Source organism: Salarias fasciatus, chromosome 7, assembly GCF_902148845.1.
Source record: "Salarias fasciatus chromosome 7, fSalaFa1.1, whole genome shotgun sequence".
NCBI classification, from domain to species: domain Eukaryota; kingdom Metazoa; phylum Chordata; class Actinopteri; order Blenniiformes; family Blenniidae; genus Salarias; species Salarias fasciatus.
In genome coordinates, this window is record NC_043751.1 from 24688150 (window position 1) to 24710516 (window position 22367).

The following is a 22367-nucleotide window of genomic DNA, read 5'->3' on the forward strand; positions in this document are numbered from 1 at the left end:
AGAACGCAAAACAACTTTATTTTTTTAATCAACAAGATGGCTCACATTTTATTTGACACACTAATCATCATCATGTTTGTTGATGAGACTTAATGATAACCTTGTCATAGTGGGAACACAGTGGTGTCTAGCTGGGGTTTGCTACACTCAGCAAGCTGCTCATGAGGACCGCGGTTCTGACACCATGGACGCCCGACCACCCACATCCTCATGGAGGAGGGTACCACAGGTAGCGCAACAGTGAGAACCTCCCATTGCTCCCGAAATGCCACCTCTTATGTGCAATAAGGTGAAGAAAGGGGTGTGGATACAGCCTAGACAACTGACGCAAAACTACAGGGCCAGTAAAGTTTGGCTGAAGCTACGTTCATTAGAGGAAACGGCTGCCTTCCGGCTCCCTCTTCCTGCTGACTTTCCACTAGAGACACCATGCGCTGGGAGTGGGAGATGCAAACGGTGCATTCACCATCAACGGCCTGAGCTGGCACCAAAAACATGACTCAACAGACAGGATCAGTGTCAATAAACCAGGGGAAGAGAGCAATATGGCCTTCATGGCTCCAAACTGGCACTAACAGTGTGGCTCAGCAGGTCGAAACAGGGTCAGCGTGATAAGCTGAGGGAAAGGGGTCATACGCCGCCTGCACAGCAGATGCAAGAAAACCAGGCACGTACGTCTTAGCTGGGCACCTCAAGCTGACACTGACTGTCACTCACCAGATAGGATCGGTGTCAATTATCCAGAAGAAGGGAGCATCAATGCTTGGCTTAAGTGATAATAATCTGGGGGAAGGGCACAAACGCAATCCTTATCGGCAACTAAATCTAATACAAACCATGTGCCAACGGTCGGGCTCAGTACGAATACAGGAGAAGAGCACACGAAAAGGCTGCACCTGCACAGCAAACGCACATCACCGGGCCAGTAGCTCAGCTAAAGCTACATCCAAGAGAGGGAATGGCCACACAGTGTTTCACTCTGGACAGTGGGCGGGCAGGACCAGCGATGATAATCAGAAAGAAGAAAACACCACAGCAGCTGTCACCAGCAGCAACAAAGCTCACACCCGCCGTGCGGCTACTGGTCACAGCGAGGCCCAACGCAGTTTCTGAGTGGTGATAGCAACACTTTAGCCATGATGGTAACCACTCTAGAATCTTTTTTTTTTTTTTTTCAGCTGGACAAGGGGTGCATGAGCAGTGCCTCCACTACAAAAATTGTTGCAGTGCAGAAACTAAATTGTAGTTTTTTAATACTGAGAAACATCTGAGTTATTATTTTCTTAAAAAGGACAATTTTAGTTTCAGGATAAATTTAGAATAGAATAGAATAGAATAGAATAGAATAGAATAGAATAGAATAGAATAGAATAGAATATTTCATCAATGCCAGAGGGAAATTCTGCAATGTTGCTCCAACATAATGAAATATAGTAGATATAATAAAATGTTAAACTAGCTTAGGTACAAGGCTTAACTCTGAGTGATATATGCATAAAAGAAACGATCAAAAGTGAACAAAACACCATTTAAAAGGAAGCATTACAAAGCCTGACAAGTCTTGCTGAAGGAGCTCCTGTTGTTGAACAGAATCATGGTGGAGGAGAAAGACATTGTTCAGGATGGGTCTCACTTTCTTTTCTCCTTCTCCTCCTCCTCACCTCCTCAACCCACCTCTGCTGAGTCTTCGCTAAGAAGAAATAACTGGCCCAGAGATTTAAATGCTCATTACTCCAGACTGGGGTATGAATACGAGATTGTAGCACATTACATTCACCCATTTCTCAATTTTCTGTTTCCTATGCCCTGCCTCCTATTTCCTCATGACTGCCCACTACTTCCCCATCACTTGACCTGGGTTTCTCTCTCTCTCTCTCTCTCTCTGTCTCTCTCTCTCTCTCTGTCTCTCTCTCTCTCTCTCTCTCTCTCTCTCTCTCTCTCACACACACACACACACACACACACACACACACACACACACACACACACACACAAAGCAACACCAGGTCAAAAAAGGAGATAGAAGTTTTAAATGATCTGTCAAGTCTGTCCTGGTTTAATAATCAGTTAGTTATTAATGTAAGACACATTTTAAAAGTAGAAAAACACAATCACTGAAACAACATCAGTGAAGTTTCTAAACTAAATAAACATTGTTCTTAAAGTTATTACTTCACATGTTTTCCATTTTAAATTCTCCTGTGTAGTTTGTTCTTATTCTAGACATTTTTCTTACCAGTCAGATCCAGCTAGCCTTGTAAACCAGCCCCGCCCACTCCTCATCCACATTTGGATTTGGAGTTGGGCCTAGTCTGGATAGGAGCCCATAGAAACTTCTTTGTACTTCAGCCAATTAGCACTTCAAAACAAATACGTCATCAAAATGCGTTCGCTTCTCTAAGGGTTAGCATTAGCTCATTAGCTCTAGCTTCCCTACACGCAGACACGCAAAAATATCTTTTCCTGTAAGAAACTCCCCAAGCGCAGACTCTTCCTCTTGCTTGATTGTTGTAATTCTTGGTATTTTGGCTATAACTTTACTTATTTCAGCTTTCAGAAGATGGTTAAAGTTAAAAGTCCGTAATCTCCGCTATGCAGTGATGGTGTCACTTCCGGTTTAGCCACCGGAATTCGCCAAAAACTTTGAAAACAAAAAGCGGCAATGCTGATTGGCTCGGCCGTTTCACCATGAGTGAAATCCCCTTCTATGGGCTCCTACCCAGACTGAGCCCAACTCCAAAATCCAAATGCGGATGAGGAGTGGGCAGGACTGGTTTATGAGGCAAAGATCCAGCAGTAATGGGGTTTTTCTCTGGCACTGTCACAAACACTGACATCCAGTGGCCACAGCTGGTATTCATTACAAGATGTAACTTGACAGCAACAGAAGATAACTAGAAAAAGTACCATTTATTATTTGTAAAATGCAGTAAATGATGCCAAAGTCCAGTTGTTTGTGTGACTTTTGTGTCCGGAGATCAGATATGAGCAGGAACAGGCCAGTCTCCGGTAAACAGAAGCACTTCATGTAGAAATGTGTGTGTGGATGATGGAGTCTGATTCATGTGTCTCATCTGAGTCTGCAGGTTGTTTCCAGCTCATTTCAGGTGTGATGAAGTTGCTGCTTCATCTCTCTTCTGCACCAGGTTTGTCAGAATGATCCAGAAAACGATGCAGCTCCAACACAGAAGAATGGGAATCAGGAAGAACCAGGACTGTGGTCCAGTCTCAGCTGTGGGGAACAGGTCAGAGTCCAGTCAGTCACCCACAGTCTGGCATCCGGCCTCGAAGTCTGCATACTGTTACACATACTGATGCCCAATCTGGGGTCTGAGACCCTCTAGAGGGTCCAGCAGAGTAGATTGATGACTTTACAAGAAGAGCAATGACCAGATGCTCTGGTGAACATTCAGACAGAAGCTTCAGTCTCACCTGCTAGCTTCAGTTTGCTGCAGGCTGCCTTCACGTCCACCTCAAGAGACCGACGTTCTGCGGGGTTTTCAGCCACACATCTGTGAGAGGAGTTGTAGTCCGGCTCACGTACGGTGAGAGACAGAGGCCCAGCAGAGCCGCTCTGCTTCACCACGTCCTGGTCTTTATACCACAGCAGCGTCGTGTCTTCAGCTCCGTCCACCGAGCAGAGCAGAGAGCAGCTCTCCGAGCTCACCGTCACTGTGTGCACTGCCGGAGCGTCAACAGGGTCTGCAGGACAGAGTCACACATGATGTTCAACCCCGACCACTGAAAACTGCATCCTCAGGTGGTGAAGAGGGAGATGTGACTTGGTGGTTCCACCCACTTCCTCCTCTGCAAGTCTGGAAGTCACTTCCTTCCTTTGTCTCTCAGTCTCCATCTTGTTTTCCTTAATAAATGTGGAGCATGTCTCTGGTTCTACATCACTGTCAATGAATGTTGTTTTCCTGAAGATATATTTCATCTGAAGACATTTGGAAAAGTTTTATTTCTTTCTGGCTTTTCATTAATAATTTTGGACGTTCGTATGGAACCATGGCATCCAAAATGTCCAATCAAGATGATTACTTCACGTATGAATTGAATTTTGAAGCTGAAACAAGCCCTGATCCTTTACGGCTCTTTAAGAACCCCTGTTCCCAACACCTAAAAACACCACAAAAAAAAAACCCAGAACCAGACAGACACAAGGTAATGCTGCAGCACTGATGATAAATCCACAACATGAGTCCTAAAACTGCAACATGAATGCTAAAACCCAAATGTGACACTCTTTTCTGTGTCTCTGCTGTCTTCGAAGATCCAGGAGACAGTCAACTCAGTCCATCGACCAGGTCCAACTGCAACTTCTGTTTACTATTAAAACTCCAGATTTTCAAATCAGCTCTGCTTTGTTGAAATGACACCAATCACAACATTTCCGTCCCATTGCACTTTACGTTCCACATAGAATACAGAAAAACAACAGGTCAAGTCAAATCATGTCTATATCCGTATCAAAAGTTATAAACTGCTGAACTTATGACATGAATGCCAATGATTCAATGTTTCAACAAAATGCCACGACAGAAATTATGAAAAACAAATGCTAATGTTCCAGTAGAATCATATGATAAATCCATTATATTTAGGCTTAAGCCACAATATTCTAACACAAATAAAAAACTGTGACATGAATGCTAAAGTTGCAGCAGGAAAGCCCAGGGTGAGATGAGTCCAAACATTAAATTTCAATTAAGACTGTAGGGACAAGCCTACGCTTGAAGCGCCTGCGCTGTTACCCGGATTTTCGGCTGACACGCTGACACCCTTTACGGTCTGAATAATGCTGCTGAGGCGATCGTTTGCATGTTGGAAATATTTCAATTCATTCTCCTCTTTACAAACTCCACCACAGAACACTAATCATTCACAACGGCGGCGTGGCGGTCAAAACCGTTTTTTATCTCTGGGCAGCAACACCTGCCAGGCCATAATTACTTTCCTTTTCTACACCTGGTGCTAACTGGCTCCTACAGAGACTTTAAATATCGAAGCTTGTTTTCTGATTGAATTGACTGCTGCTATGTAAATGAACATCTGAGGACACAAAAGATGTTTTACTTTTTCAGAAAAAGAGGTGCGGAGCATTGTAAACCTGCAGCAGCACTGAGAAAACACTCCAGTCTGACCGAGAAGCCTCGTCAATCCATTGTTTCCAATCCGATTGAAAACGATCGTATCAAAAGCATCTGTGTACATGGATGCCATATAAAGCGATCGAGGTTTAACCCTCCTGTAGAAAGACCGTGAGCGGATTATTCAGTATTTGGGACATGTGCAACAGGTCTCCCAATGAATTTTCAGGTTAGCGTTGCAGTCAGCAGTCTTCAGCACTGAGCAGTGTGTTTTCATCTGCTCCAATAGTGATCACACATCTCCATGAGGTGCTCAATAGGAAGCGTGTTGCTGGCCGGCGAAGCCGCTTAGCCCGCCGGCCTCTGCTGGCCGGCCTCGGGGCCCCACTCAGCCAGGCCCGATCCTCCACTCTACTGCGGCTGGTGGTCGACCACGGAGCTCTTTGAACAACTTACTGTTGTGTGATTTGCAGCCATCTCGCCTCTCCAGTGTTTGTTCTCACGGTTTTTATTAAAAAAACACCGACCAGTTCTCCTGCTTGGACTTTCCTCATCCCTGCTTCCTGTTTACTGCACATGTCACTATGTTACGACGTACGAGGGCAGAACAAATAATCCGCCGGTACAACGCGATCTGCTGCCTGGCGCTGTTTATATGAGGCACGGAGCGGAGTATTGATCGGTGTAGACTACCTCGCACAATCGGATCCAAAATAAAATCCGCTCCAAGTGAAGCAGATCCATCAGGTGTTTATACGACGCATTTATAATCCGCTTCACCTTATAATCTGATTATGAGGGGGATTTTTAGGCCCATGTTAACATGCCTAGTGAGGAAAGTTTGAAGTCTAATCTATACAGGAGAGACCATGTTCGAGTCCTGAACACAAACCAAGAGCTGGATCAGCATCAGTCTGACACTTCTATGAACAGTAGAAACCTGTAGGGGGCAGCACTGAGGAGCTCTGCGTGAGAAGAAGAAACCTGCTTTTTAGGAGTTTTAAATTCTCTTTTACATTTTGACAGGAAGCTGACAACAATAAAATCAGATGACAGAGGAGTTTTACGGTTCCCCCACATGCGGCTCATGCGTGTGTCCTGACCACGAATTCGAACCACACGTTACAGTTTCTTCATAAGACGACCACACAGCACAATGGAGGATTCAGAGCGGATGAAACTGGCCTTTAGTCAGTTTTTCTTCATGTTTCTGCTCAGAGGTCTCTGTATCCAACACTTCATTCACATAGTTTTAAGTAAGTAAGTAAAGTTTATTTATGAAGTGCTTTTCACAAATAAATCACAAAGTGTTGTAGATGGTAAAATAAAAAAAGACAAACATTTTGCATATCATAGATTTCTCTCATGAGATATTCAGCTCAACGCTTCTCTGAATAACGCCGAGCGCCCACATACTGCGGAACGGCTCCGCTGCGCTGCGCCGCGCAGGTCGCAGCACTCACGCAGCCGTACTAGAGCGCCCACCTGATGCGGTGCGGCTGCGCCACAGCACTCCGCCTTTTGACCAGACATGCGCTCAGCGCATGTCTGGGATTATGTTTCCATGACGATCTCCATGAAAACATGTTTGATCAGGCACTTTATATCGTTACAATTTACTCACCACTCACGCCAATAACTTCAGCTATTGTTGCCCGAGTGTTCTCCTTTCTGCTGGTGTCTTTATAAAAAATTATTACTGGTGTAAGAGAGGATTTTATGCTCTTGTTCCTCCAGGATCCGTTTCTCTTCGTCAACCATGCTGCTCGAGTTTAAAAACTTCCACTACTCCTTTGTTTTGCGACGCCAGAGCGTGTTCAGGTTTCAAAATAAAACCGTCATCCATAAAAGTGTATATTTACGCTTTTATTTACATGTAAAAACATGTGTGACAGCTTATATATATATATATATATATATCTCCCCCTAGAACTGCCACCTTAACGTGGTGGGGGAGTTTGAGAGCCCGCATGATCCCAGGAGCTATGTTGCCGGGGGGCTTTATGCCACCCAGTAGGGTCTCCCATGGCAAACAGGTCCTGGGTGACGGGCCAGACTGAGAGCAGTTCAAAACCCCCTATGATTAGAAAAAGAACAAAGGTCGTTACGTCGCCCGGTATGGCGCAGCCGGGGCCCCACCCTGGAGCCAGGCCTGGGGTTGGGGCTCGTAAGCGAGCGCCTGGTGGCCGGGTCTTTGCCCACGGGGCCCGGCCGGGCTCAGCCCGAAGGGACGACGTGGGCCTGACCTCCGGTGGGCTCACCACCCACCGAGGGAACCGTAGGGGCCGGGTGCAGTGTGGATTGGGTGGCAGCCGACGGCAGGGTGCCCAGCGACCCGATCCCCGGACACAGAGACTGGCTCTAGGGACATGGAATGTCACCTCGTTGGCGGGGAAGGAGCCTGAACTTGTGAGGGAGGTTGAGAGGTACCGGCTAGATATAGTCGGGCTCACCTCCACACATAGCCTGGGCTCTGGAACCCAACCTCTCGAGAAGGGCTGGACTCTCCACTTTTCTGGCGTTGCCCGCGGTGAGAGGCGGCGGGCTGGTGTGGGTTTGCTTATAGCCCCACAGCTCAGCCGCCATGTGTTGGAGTTCACCCCAGTGAACGAGAGGGTTGCATCCCTGCGCCTTCGGGTCGGGGATAGGTGCCTCACTGTTGTCTCGGCTTACGGGCCGAACAGCAGTGCAGAGTACCCGGCCTTCTTGGAGTCCCTGGGAGGGGTGCTGGACAGTGCTCCGACTGGGGACTCCATTGTTCTACTGGGGGACTTCAACGCCCACGTGGGCAGCGACAGTAAGACCTGGAAGGGGGTGATTGGATCGCACGGCCTCCCCGATCTGAACCCGAGTGGTGTTCTGTTATTGGACTTCTGTGCTAGTCACAGTTTGTCCATAACGAACACCATGTTCGAGCACAGGGGTGTCCATAAGTGCACTTGGCACCAGGACACCCTAGGTCGGAGGTCGATGATCGACTTTGTTGTCGTGTCATCTGACCTCCGGCCACGTGTTTTGGACACTCGGGTGAAGAGAGGGGCAGAGCTGTCGACCGATCACCACCTGGTGGTGAGTTGGATTCGCTGGCGGAGGAGGAAACCAGACAGACTTGGCAGACCCAAACGTGTTGTGAGGGTCTGCTGGGAACGTCTGGCGGAACCCTCTGTCAGCATGGCTTTCAACTCCCACCTCCGGGAGAGCTTCTCTCATGTCCCGAGGGAGGCTGGGGACATTGAGTCCGAGTGGACCATGTTCTCCACCTCCATTGTCGAAGCAGCTGCTCGGAGCTGTGGTCGTAAGGTCTCCGGTGCCTGTCGTGGCGGCAACCCCCGAACCCGGTGGTGGACACCGGAAGTAAGGGTTGCTGTCAAGCTGAAGAAGGAGTCCTATCGAGCCTTGCTGGCTCATGGGACTCCCGAAGCAGCTGACGGGTACCGGCAGGCCAAGCGAACTGCAACCCGAGCAGTTGTGGAGGCGGGTCTGGGAGGAGTTCGGGGAGGCCATGGAGGAGGACTATCGGTCGGCCTCGAAGAAATTCTGGCAAACCGTCCGGCGCCTCAGGAGGGGAAAGCAGGTCTCCGCCAACACTGTTTACAGTGGAGGTGGGGAGCTGCTGACCTCAACTGGGGATATTGTTGGACGGTGGAAGGAATACTTCGAGGACCTCCTCAATCCCATCGCCACGTCTTCCGTGGAGGAAGCAGAGGCTGAGGTCTCAGAGGTGGACTCGTCCATCACCCAAGCTGAAGTCACTGAGGTGGTTGGCAAGCTCCTCGGTGGCAAGGCACCGGGGGTGGACGAGATTCGGCCTGAGTACCTTAAGTCTCTGGATGTGCAGGGACTGTCTTGGTTGACACGTCTCTGCAACATCGCGTGGCGGTCGGGGACGGTGCCTCTGGATTGGCAGACCGGGGTGGTGGTCCCCCTGTTTAAAAAGGGGGACCGGAGGGTATGCTCCAACTATAGGGGGATTACACTCCTCAGCCTCCCCGGGAAAGTCTATTCCAGGGTACTGGAGAGGAGGATCCGACCGATAGTCGAACCTCGGATCCAGGAGGAACAATGCGGTTTTCGTCCTGGTCGTGGAACAGTGGACCAGCTCTATACCCTCCATAGGGTGCTCGAGGGTTCGTGGGAGTTTGCCCAACCAGTCCACATGTGTTTTGTGGATTTGGAGAAGGCATTCGACCGTGTCCCTCGTGGTGTCTTGTGGGGGGTGCTCCGGGAATACGGAGTCCGGGGCCCCTTGTTAAGGGCCGTCCGGTCTTTGTATGACCGGAGTAGGAGTCTGGTCCGCATTGCCGGCAGTAAGTCGGACCTGTTCCCGGTGCATGTTGGACTCCGGCAGGGCTGCCCTTTGTCACCGGTTCTGTTCATAATCTTCATGGACAGAATTTCTAGGTGCAGCCAGGGGCCGGAGGGGGTCCAGTTCGGGAACCACAGGATTTCATCTCTGCTTTTTGCAGATGATGTTGTCCTGTTGGCTTCATCGAACCCGGACCTACAGCATGCACTGGGGCGGTTCGCAGCCGAGTGTGAAGCGGCAGGGATGAGGATCAGCACCTCCAAATCCGAGGCCATGGTCCTCGACCGGAGGAAGGTGGCTTGCCCCCTCCAGGTTGGTGGAGAGACCCTAGCCCAAGTGGAGGAGTTCAAGTATCTTGGGGTCTTGTTCACGAGTGGGGGACGGATGGAGCGTGAGATTGACAGGCGGATCGGTGCAGCGGCTGCAGTGATGCAGTCGTTGTATCGGTCCGTCGTGGTGAAGAAGGAGCTGAGCCGAAAGGCGAAGCTCTCGATTTACCGGTCAATCTACGTTCCCACCCTCACCTATGGTCATGAGCTTTGGGTCATGACCGAAAGGACAAGATCCCGGATACAAGCGGCCGAAATGAGCTTCCTCCGTAGGGTGGCTGGGCGCTCCCTTAGAGATAGGGTGAGGAGCTCAGTCACCAGGGAGGAGCTCGGAGTAGAGCCGCTACTCCTCCACATCGAGAGGAACCAGCTGAGGTGGCTCGGACATCTGTTTAGGATGCCTCCTGGACGCCTCCCTAGGGAGGTGTTCCGGGCATGTCCCACTGGGAGGAGACCCCGGGGAAGACCCAGGACACGCTGGAGAGACTATGTCTCTCGGCTGGCCTGGGAACGCCTTGGGATCCTCCCAGAGGAGCTGGAGGAAGTGTCTGGGGACAGGGAAGTCTGGGCATCCCTGCTGAGACTGCTGCCCCCGCGACCCGGCCCCGGATAAGCGGTAGAAAATGGATGGATGGATGGATGGATATATATATATATATATATATATATATATATATATATATATATATATATATATATATATATATATATATATATATATATATATATAGCTATATATATATATAAATAATACGCCTAGGAATATAAAAAAGTCAACTTTTGTAGTCATTTGTTTTGATAAAATGGATGTTGCACTGTTTTTGTTTCCTGTCGGTGCTTTAACATTATGGGAAATTGACTCCGGCTCCGCTGCGCCTCCGGCAAAAATAGAACTGGACCGAATTTGTGCGGAGAGCTGTCCGCAGTACGACGGCGGGCGGACGCTCGACGCAGCCCTCGCGCAGGCAGTGGGCACGCTCTGCCTGCGACTTCATTGACTTCAATGGGTGCGTAATTGCTGCGTGAGTGCTGCGAACTGCGCGGCGCAGCGCAGCGGAGCCGTTTCGCAGTATGTGGGTGCTGGCCCTAAGAGTCTTCAAGTCCTTTTTGAAGGAGTTCACAGACTCAGGCATTCGGAGCAGCAGGGGAAATTGATTCCAGAATCTGGAGGCAACAACCTGAAAGGATCGGTCTCCTCGGGTTTTAAACTGTCTTTGGACCTTCAGGAGTTTCTGGTCTGAAGACTGGAGGGTTCCCTGTGATGATTCGGGGCACAACAAGTCTACACTGTTCTGAGGAGACTCACCATGCAACCCTGGGAGAGACCTAAAGTTTTAAAGTCAATCCGAGTCTCAACAGGAAGCCAGTGAAGACGAGACAGAATGGGGGTAATGTGAGATTTTCTGGGTGTACCTGTACCTGTATTAACGATACGTTTCTCTGATATAACATGTTTGTATTTCCTGTTTGTTACAGTATTATTCATGAAATAGCTAATTCACACAAACATCAAAATTAATTCATACACAACCTGAACAGAAACGTATCACACATCAGGAATCTTCAGTAACAGTTAAAGGAAGGCAAAAAAGGGCATACGTCAAGTCAAAGGCATAAAAAGAGAATAAATAAGTTGAAGAAAAAGTCTCTACCTCTGCATCATTTGACCAGAGGGGTGGGCTGACCAGTGAAAATGGGGGTTCTGGTGAGCTGCATTTTCTTCAACCTTCAGCTATGACTCCAACAAGAGGCCAAGCTGTGCTGGAATTATCTGGGAGAAGGTTGGTCTTCCACCTCTTCTCAAGGGACCAGAGTTCTGGTCTCAGTATCAATATGGTCAGAAACATGAACTGCATCCGTTCATCGATGCTGCCCTTGAACCTAACAGGGAGACGTCCATCTTTGCCAAGCCGGATCTGAACAATGTTCTACCATTTGGTTTGTATCAGATAGAGAGACGATTTGAAGTTGGTCATGTTGGATATCTGCTCATGCCCTTTGGCTTCACAAGCACCAGTTTGGTTTTTCTCTCTGGTTCTGCTTTCAGATGGTTCAACTTCAGTCTCACAGATTTATGTTAAGAGTGAAGCTCAACCTGGAGCCCCATGCTCTGTAACTTATACACACTTCCATTTAGGAACATCATCAGGAGACAGGGCCGCAACTTTCACAGTCTGACAGATGATACACTGCTTTATATTTCTACGTCTCCTGATGACACAGAGACAGTTGATGCTCTTTTTAACTGGCTCTTAAACATTAAATTCTGGATTTGTGAAAACTTTTCACACTGAAACCAGGACAAGACTGACATTCTGACGGTATGTCTTTGGTGAAGGGAAGGCCTCTCTTCTGAACATGGTCTTTGTGTACCTCGGTCATATCGAAACATGTAACCCCTGTCAGGTAGTTACTACGCTGGTTATTAGAAAAGAAATTGAATCTGAAAGTGGGAAAATGACTAATCAATTTCACCCCTTTGGGATATGATTACAGGAAGGGCAGCTGAGGGCAGACATCGTGAAGACCAAGTGGTGGAACGGCCTCAACCCACCTCAGTAAAGCTCAGTGAAGTTTGGCTTTCTACCAGCAGTTTCTTGTGGCTTTCAGCTTGGTAGTTGGTGTCCTCATGGACTCCTGAAGTCAAGGATGACTTTAATGAGCTTCTGTTTTACATTTATTCAGAAGCTGCTTCAGTCCAACCTGTCCTCCTGACGACTGAAGGTCTACCAAACCACTCTCACTCCCTTTTTCTCTCATCATGAAAGTTACACCAATAAGTTGCCTTTTGGTAGCTAAGTATTGTTGCCTTGAAAACCAAACTGTAAGCTTTGTGAGTATTTCCAACATTTGTGACCAAAGTCAGTATAAGCAGGTAAAATAAATTCAACATACCATAGACAATCAGTTTATATTCTGTAGATATATGTGTTCCTTTCTTCATTTCAACTGTGTAGAGCCCAGAGTCACTTCTCTGCAGCCCAGTGAGAGTAAAACATCCTGTGTTCTGGTTCCAGTGAAGTCTCTCTGTGTAATTATCATCCAGTATCCGCAGCGTATTCTTATAAATCACTGCTAAATTGTTTCTTTCATATAACAGTAATCCTCTCTCCTGCACAGCCTGGGGCAGAGTGGTGTTTCCTCCTACAGAGGCTGTCAGGGTCTTCAGTGGATCAGCAGGAGATGAGATTAACACTGTGGAATAAAAACATATTCACCCATCAGAAGGAAAATTAGCTGCAAGCTATTGAGAACTGAATCAGACTTTCAGAAAAGCTCCATCAGCCGTGGAAACTTCTGCAGGTCAAAGTGGAGCAAAGAACTTTCTTTGAGGAAACCCTGAGATATTACTTAATTTAAGAGACAAGGCAGATTTATTGATACAGCACCAATCAGACAGAAAATAAATTTCTGAACAAGTTTCTCTGAATGTTATTTGGCCTTTAATTCTTTCAATATTTCTCAGATGGAATAAAGCTGATTGTGTTGTTGTCGTAATATTATTGTTGAATTTCAGGTCTGAGTCCATAAATACATCCAGATTTCTTCCTTGTGTGACATGAAAACACAATGAGCACTGGCCTTTAAACTTTCTTGATTGGGGTTTGATGATCTATGATCTGTTTTTCGTGGATGAAGATGTTAGTTATGACACATCCACTCATTGTTTTAATTGATGCACTTATTCAGAAGGGCTGTGGTGTTCCACTGACACTGATATATAGAGCTGTGTGTCTTCTGCTGTAAAATTCCATGATCTGAACCAGAGGGAGCATGGAGATGTTAAATAAAAGAGGCCCAAGGATGTAACCTTGAGGAACCCCACAAGTGATTTTCATATGCCCAGATTCAATATTCCCATTGACACAGAACAGTTTCTGTTTTGCTAGTAAGATTGAATATATTGTCAGAAATTGCCAAATGTTTTTCAAGTCTCCTAAGCAGTTTGTTGTTTTCATCCGTGTCTACAGCAGCACCAAAAGCCAGTGACACTAGAACTGAAACTGGAGCTCTGTCACTTCTCACGTAAATGCATTTCAGCACTTTAATAAGTGCTGTTTCAGTGCAGTGGTTTGACCTAAATCTAGATTTACTCTTTTTGAAGAGGCTTTATAATTGATGTCTTTCGAGCTTTTAGAAAAACATCTGAAGAGAACTGTTGACTATCAATACATCTGTACATTTGAAGTTATACTTTTAAAAATGCCACTAAAAGAAGTTCAGGCAGAGTATTAAGACCACTTAAGGTGCTGAACAATGTCAGTCTGAGCTACACAGTCTAAAAGGTGAAAATGTGCCAGATTATACAGAATAGTAATAGGGTGTAGTGTGAATGAACATCTGGGTCAAGAATGTTCGTGTATGAGTAAAGGTGGAATAAATAAGTTTTATTTCATTACATTTGAAAACACAAATTTTGGGAAAAGACAAGAGCCATCAACAAAGATCTGACAAATTAACTCCAGTAATCTTCCAGGAATCCATTTTCAAGGTGAGTTTTTAGAGAGTGCTGAATGCGTACCTGTGATGAAGGTGAGGACGCTGAGTTGAAGCTTCATGGTTGAGTCTCTCCTCTCTGAAGGTGTTGGACATACGAAGCTGTAAGGAAACCTGCTGGTTTCTCCTCTGAGGACCAGGACAGATCAGCATCTTATTCAGTCTGAGAGCCGTGAGCTCCTCCTCCTCCTCCTCCTCCTCCTCTTCACTGCTCCTCCTGTTTCATCCACCTGCAGATTCTCCATCTGTTGTGAATCTTTCTTCATCACAATATTTGAATTTTAATGTTTTAACATTCCCAGTATTTCTTTTCTTAACATTCACCTTTGAGCATTAATCTGTGACTGTGATCGTTTTAACTCAAATAAACACAAATACTTTCTTTTTTTCTGTAGTGTCAATTTGTTTGAGGTTACACTCTCGAACCTTTATCAGTAATAATCTCTAATAATGTGTCAAGTGAACTTTAAATGTGATGCAGAGCCAGAGCTGGTTTGTTCAGGTGAATGCTTTATTCACAGGTTGTAATCTGGAATTTCAGAGGATTTATTTCTGCCTGTATGTATTCCTGTTATCATAATTATGCAATATAGTTAACACATTAAGTCAGAAACGATGTTGTCAACGAAAAACTTGTTTTCCCCAAGTATATGGTCATTTCATTTAGTTTGCCAATTTGTTGTAACATTCAGCTAATATCAAATGGACTTACAAAAAGTGTTTACATGTTGAATAGCTGGTTTTTGGGTAACTACTGTAAGTAGCTGAAATGGCATATGTACTAGATCAAGTCCTACAGTGATTCCCATTGATAAATGAGATTAATTTGCCAATGCTTAAAAGCAATCAATTAAAAATTAGGCCTATACCCTTAATTTTCCCCAGCAGATGGCGTGAAAATTGCAATAAAAGGGTATTAACTATGTACTTATGCAGTGTCTTGCCAAAGCGATGAGAGCATCTCTTCTCCTTTATTTGTGCCATTTTGGCCAGTAAAAGTTGAATTAAAGAGCACAAAAACACAGAAAAGTTGACGGTTGGGTCCATTTCGCCGATGATGAGATTCCCACGGCAGGTGAGTGGTGCCAACATCAAAGACCATAACGTATCAATATGATAATTTTAATAATATATTTTATTTATTCTTCAATGATTAGAAACACAAGGAAAGTAAAATGCAGAATAAGAGCACATTTAAAAAAGATATTACGTCTTAGTGAGCCGGTGTGTGTGGTTACCATGGTACCGGCAGAGCTCTTAATGTGAAAATACTTCAGTCCGGCAACATTTACCGGAAGTCCTCTTCATTATTTTCGGAAGTACCTATGTGTTACACCGTTAATCTTCCCCGAGTGCAGCTCATAGTGGTTCCCGCGGTCCCTCCCCTCTTTGGGTCCGTTCTGTTTGCACACTTCTCCGTCCAGTGGTCCCTCGTCCCTGGCGCCCCGTCCCGGTTCCACGTTCCCTGTCCAATGTCCGCCAGTTCCCGGTCCCCCGCTGACATGTTAGACGCGGATGAAGTCGCCCGGTTGTGTTACGAGCGGTTCGACTCGCTGCCCCGCAGAGGGAAGCCTGAGGCGGGCAGAGAGTGGAGCCTGCTGGCCGCGGTGCTGAAGCTCAGCCGGACGAAAGAGAGCGGACCAGGTGGGACACGAAACACACTACTGAACACTTTGATTTAGTAACAATAATGTCAGGAAAATAGTGAAGGAAAAATCCTCAGCAAGTCTTTTTCTTGCCCAAAAACTTTTAACTGTCTCAACTCAATGTAGCAGTCAATATTTTAAGATAAGTTTAGTTTTTTAAGTTTACATTTTTCCTTATTGTTTTAAAGATTGGAAAGTTGGACTTTAATTTGACTTTTTTTTTTAAATAGAAATAAATAAGTTTAAGAAAAGGGCTAGTGATTGACCAAAAATGTGCACATTAAACATTTTTCAACGTCAGTTCCAGAAGATACAAATTATTGTTGTTTCTTGTTTTATTGATAATTAAGCCTTGGAAGATTTAAAAAAAGCCATATATCATGAAATTGAATCTTTAACTGTATGAACTTTACAAAATGCATATGAAAATTGAATCCGTAAATACTGATCTGATGTGTTTTCCAGCTGAGATGGAGGTTGTTTCCATGGGAACGGGGACCAAATGTGTGGGACAGACAGCAATGAGTCCCAGTGGTGTGTAATCATTATCATTTCTAACTGAATTTCTTTAATTTTATTTTCTTTGTTAAAATACCTTTGTCTTGTCCTTTCAGGTGACATTCTGAACGACAGCCACGCAGAGGTCATTGCCAGAAGAGGATGTGTTCGGTGAATATTCATCACTTTTTATTGTGATACTCTTGTTCCCAGCCCGTCAGTATCTTTGTGGCGTTGCATGTGGACAGTCACCGTAATAACAATCCAACTTGGTCATCTGTCCATATGAATATCCATGTTCTCCCATTGTTAATGGTCATAGTGCGCATATGTGTGGTTTCATGACAGAAGAAAGCAATAGTGCCAACTAGTGGCCCAACATAACTTCATAATTTTCAGTGTTTCTGCCATCGCTATGTAAACGGACGTCATTTTCAAAATTTTCCGTGTAAATGCAAAACTTTTCTGAAATGAAATCTCAAAAACGATGAGGTTCACTTTAAAAGCTGTTGTGTCAACAGGTGTGAGAGGAGTTCCATAGCCTGTTTCAGTATGAATGTGGGAGACTCGGGGTTAAAGCTCCGTGTTTGATTTGATGATTGTGTGTGTGTGGAGGTATCTGACCCAGCAGCTCCTTGGGGCAGTTAGCGGCCGGGGCAGCTCTGTGTTTGAACCTGCAGAGCAGATAGGCAAGTGGAAGCTTCAGCCAGGAGTGTATTTCATCTTCTTCACCAGCCACACACCCTGTGAGTCTAGCCTGCTCCTCTCTGCTCCTCTCTGCTCCTCTCTGAGTGTCATCAGTCCAACTGTGTCTGTTTTCAGGTGGAGATGCTTCCATCATCCCGATGACTGACAGTCCGTCTCAGCCCTGCTTCGCTGTCCCGTCTGTGAGGAGCTGTGAGGCAGGAGTAGGACCCCTGAAGAGAAAATCCGAGGAGCCTGGTGGAGGAGGACCCCTGAAGAGGAGGTCTGAGGAGCCCGTTGGAGGAGGGGAGTGTCAGAAACAGACCGAGGAAACTCGAAAAGAAGACGGCGGAGGTGAACAAGTGTCAGATTGTGAACGTCTGCGGAGAAGTCCTGTTGAAACAAACTCCACAGACCTGGAGGGTCTACACCCACCAGTCCCTGACATCCACAGAACTGGAGCAAAGTGTGTCCCGGGGGGCCCGGTGGACCCTCTGCAGCCCGGGGCCCGGTACCACAGCACGGGGGCTCTGCGGGTGAAGCCAGGCCGAGGGGAGCCCACCCTGTCCCTGTCCTGCAGTGACAAGCTGGCCCGCTGGGGGGTGCTGGGCTTCCAGGGGGCCCTGCTGAGCCACTACCTGCAGGAGGCCCTGTACTTCAGTGCTGTGGTGGTGGGGGCGTGTCCCTACAGACAGGAAGTGATGCACAGAGCGCTGGTGGAAAGGTCAGCAACAGAAACTTCAGCACCTCAGGTTGAGAACCAAACAGCTTCTATGAGTACTGGGGGGTGGGTTTACAAAAACCAAATAATTACAACAAAAAAATTGATAACAATCTCCACATAACGTGAGTTTTAATGAAGTCTTGTGGTGCAAATTAGAGTGAAATGTCCAAAAACCTCTCCTGTAGCTGCTGGACTCTGCATGTTTTTAAGAACTCGCCCTGGCAGCATGGCTGTGAGGCTAATGCTGGTTTGCTAGCTTTCATTCCACCATCGGGGTAGATGCGGGGGTATTAAACCGTCCTGACGGTGGCGTTCTGTCCTCTCAGGTGTTCCATGGTCTCCGACCTTCCTCCTGGTTTCTCTCCTCATCCTCCTCAGCTGCTTCAGTCCACACTGGAGTTTCCCTTCAGTCAGGCTCAGACTGAGCTCCGACACCAGGACACACAGGGCCGCGTCTGCCCCTGTGGGGCAGGTAGGACCACTCCTCCCTCACCCCTCCATCCATCCATCATGTAGCTGCTCCACCACCTGCTAAACTGTGTTTCAGCCATCAGCTGGTGCAATGTCACCGATCAGCCACTAGATGTCACTGCTAACGGCTACAAACAAGGAGCGACCAAGAAGTCTCTGGGAACTCCCAAATCCAGGTTCCTCCAGCACACACACCTCCAGCGCTGGTGTCATTCATCACATGTGACCCCCTCCGTGTGTGTGTTTCTCTTTTCAGATCTCTGCTGTGTAAACTGGAGCTGTTTCACTCCTTCCTGTCCGTGGTGTCAGCCACCGATCCCTCGGCACTCCCCGACTCTCTCAGGTAACAGAAACCTGTTTCAAGACCTCACTGAGGGGTTTTCCTCCCCTCAGACTAAAGCCCCGAGAAGCCCCCCTCCTGACACTCCTACAACACAGTTTTCCTCTGAAAAGCTGCAGCTCTGACTCCGTCCTCTTCCTGTGAAAGTGTGTCACAGTCTGCGTCCTGCTCGGCCTTTTGTTTCCAGCTCACAGATTACGTGTTATGAAGGCTGAAGGAGTGACTCGGCTTTTACTGAACTTACACAACTAATTGTGTCAGTACAAACTTAAAAAGTCCTCATAGGCCCCAGTGAAGCCTTTTCTCCTTTTTTCTCATTTAATTCACTTCTGTTTTTTCTAATTATAGCCACGTGCAACTACATGTTTCAGGACTGTTTAAGATCATATCCTTATTTTTTCTCACAAAAAAGAGAAATTAAAGAAAAAAAAAACAACAGAACAAGTTCATTTTCTCATTTCTGACCTCTTGTTTTCTTGCCAGGGATCAGATCTCAATGTAAATTCAAACATAATGACTGGTTTCACCTTTATATCTTCTTATTCAGTCCAGTTTTAGTTGTTTGGTCAGATCACAGCAACCACAGCTGCTACAAAGTGTGCTACCCTGAAAGCATGAAGTGAAAAGGAAACAAATTTTACTCCTGCTGGTGACATGTGCAGAGGCAGCGCGTTTCTCCTCTGTTTCCATGGAGATGGAGCATTTCCAAAAAGTTGGGTTTTCAGTTGCTGTTATTGACACCCAAAACACAGTGAAGTTTTGTTTTTTTACCTGAAAATATTGTCGAGTAAACTGGCCCTTAGACTTCAGGTGAAGATATGATGGAAGAAACTGAACAACAAAAAATATGTCCCAGAGGGAAACGCTCAGACGCTCAGAAAAAGGGAGCAAGAGAAAGATCACTGTTCTTTGTAAGAGCTGAGAGATCTGATGACATACAGCTGCAGTCCAGATTATATACACCAAGAAAATATGTATTTCCAATGCAAACACAAATGATTCATTTTGCACACACACACACACACACACACACACACACACACACACACACACACCTGTGTATTGAGTTCCTGTGAAGCGGGAACAGTGGTTCTTCTGTTCCTCAGCATTTCAACACATAACCTGAACCACCCACCCCCCCCCCCCCCCCCCCCCCCCCCCCACACACACACACACACACAAGACTTTGAGGAATGACAATAGTCCGCCTGGTGAGGAGGTCACAGAGACAGTTTTCCTTCACTCACAGGGTGGCTGATGGGAAATAAATCATTAATCTGCTACTTGAGATGCAAACTGTTCATTTTAACTTTTCCGGGTTCGTTTGTTCGCAGCAGATATTTTAACCCTTTCAAACCGGCTGTGTGAATGTGATGGGTTTGGACGGGACAGGTTTCAGTTGGAGGCGGTAATCGGATCCTCGGTGGGCTTCAATCTGATCCCACTTCCTGAAGATTAACAGGAACTTGACCTATCCTGCTTCCTATTCTAAGCCTGAGAAATGAAAAAAAATGAGGTTTTGCTTTCTTCCCTGCACTCTTTACTCTGTCCCTCCACCTCTCCGTCATTTCATAATGTTTTTCAAATCAAATGTTTTCTCTTTTTTATTCCCCTAAAAGACAGTTTCGCCTTCTTCAACAATGTTTGTGCCAAACATTTCCTGTTTTTCATGCTGTAGTTTCAGTGACTTGTTTTTGTTACTTCAGGAACTTTTTTCTGATGTTTCACCTTTTAGTATCTTGAGATTGTGAGTGAGCCCTTCCTGCACCACCTTCTGACTTGTACCAGTTAGTTACTTTTTATCCCTGAAATATACCCAGAAGCTTCCTCGTCAGATACCTGAACCACATCCAGTTGTAGCTGCTCTACTGATTTCCCCATGTGAAAAAAAACAAAACAACATCAGATTTTGGTCATTTTGTATCCCTGAACTCGTTCTCTCAGGCGTGAGTCAAAGTCCATGTCCAGAGGTGAGGGCGGGCCGCAGAGTTACCAGTAAACAAAAGGCTTTGCCTCGTGGCTCAGTTCCCTGCACAGATTAGTTACTGCTGGCATTCCTGGGCGAGAGCCCGGCGGTCACTCAGCTCATGTTTCCTGAGCGGGGTCCATCAGTAAAGCCTGTGCAGGAAGGTAATGCGGCTCCATCGTGGAGGGTTGATGCTCTGCTTGTTGCATCGTGGTTCTCAGCACCAGATTGTGGCTCTTTTTGAGCAGACTATCTTTCTCCTCCATTCCCCTGATCTGCTGGTCTTAGATTTTGCTGCCAGCACAATAATGAACGTCCTCCACCCTCCCCTCCGCCCTGTGTCCAGGACGCCGGAGCTGCGGACCTACTGGGACTACAAGCGGGCGTCGCAGTCGTACCAGCAGGCCTGGCAGCAGCTGCGCAGCCAGGCCTTCCCTCTGTGGCCTCGCAGCGACAGGAACCTGCTCCTCTTCCACTGAGGACCCTCCGTGAGGCTGGAAAACCCTCGTCCGGATCCACGAAGGCTGTCACAGACACCCAGAGGTCGAAGGTCAGATCACCACAGACCTGCGAGAGACTGTTTCTCCGCGTGCACAACCGACTCAGGACATTTGAGCAGAGCTCAACGTCAAATAAAAGCAAAACCTGAGTAACATCCTGTGTGTGTTTGTTGCTGGTGACTGTTGGATCAGCTGGTGAGGAGCTCGGGACGTCTTGGCTCCCCGCAGCAGGACTCTGCACCCTCACGCTGTTCAGAGGTCGATGACCGAACCGCACTGACCCGACCGGACGCCGTGTTTTCATTGATCGCCCATATTTTTATGAGTCATAAAGAGGCTGAGGAAATCATGGAGGATGGAAAAGATGCTTCTCTGAGATTTGAATTTGTCCTATTTTCACTTATGAACCTTAAATCATTTCTCAGGGCAGAATTATAAATACAGTCACAAACTGAATTCAGTGCAAATCTATTTAACTTCGTAGTGGAGAACAGCATCAAAGGTGTGAACACTGCCTTCGTCTAACAACACATTTCTGCAGCGGGGCCCCATGTGAGACACATGATCACCCCAGCAGACAAAGAACAAGATGAATCTGCATCTTTTCACTCAACAGTGAGTCCCTTTATCGGAGCTAAGGCAGCAAATCAATGCAACAACCGAGGATCAGCTGTGTTAACGCTTCAACTCAGCAGATTCCAGTCGATTAGTAGCGTGTTGCAGCTTATCAGCAGGATGACTGAAGACTCACTCCTCAGAGTCACAAGACTTGGTTTTTATTCACTTCAGGCTTTGTTATTCAAATAAGATTTTTAAAAGTACAAATAAAAATTGCCCATATCTGCTCCATAGTGGTCCCTATTAAAAACTCTGTCACAGAAAGTCGGTGCGAAAACTAATCAAAGGAATAACTAAAGAAGTCCAGAAATACTAAAAATCAGATTAAATACACTCACTGAGAACCACACAAACTCAAAATCTCAATCATGAGCTGGGATTTTACACCTATGGAAGAAAGACACAACGATCCGTTTTTCATGGGGTTTTTATTGGTCAGGTCTTCCAGCTACCTCACCTTTTTTCAAATATCTAAAATTTATTTCAGTTTTTAAGTTACATTGAATGCTTTTACAACACTGATGAAATGCAGCAGTCCTGAATCAGCCTGTTGAAGAGGGCTGAATCAGCCCCAAAGTGCACAGATATGAACACAAAGCACGACAGCGGAAACACGCAGGATTTATTTTTGATCTGATTCATCTGCAGCCGCAAACCCTGAAGAGGAAACTGCTTTAGTTTTCAATCATTAATCCATC

The 22367-nt window shown here is 46.4% G+C and overlaps 1 protein-coding gene across 1 annotated transcript; it reads left to right on the plus strand.

Annotated features, from left to right (window-relative positions):
* Positions 1-15586: 15586 nt before the first annotated feature.
* Positions 15587-22318, plus strand: LOC115391558 (tRNA-specific adenosine deaminase 1-like). Its single transcript, XM_030095833.1, has 9 exons — positions 15587-15866; positions 16334-16402; positions 16483-16537; positions 16982-17112; positions 17189-17774; positions 18101-18246; positions 18322-18421; positions 18502-18588; positions 20898-22318. Exons 1-9 carry the CDS (start codon positions 15695-15697, stop codon positions 21028-21030), a joined length of 1479 nt encoding a protein of 492 aa, XP_029951693.1. The 5' UTR covers positions 15587-15694; the 3' UTR covers positions 21031-22318.
* The last annotated feature ends 49 nt before the right edge of the window (positions 22319-22367 follow it).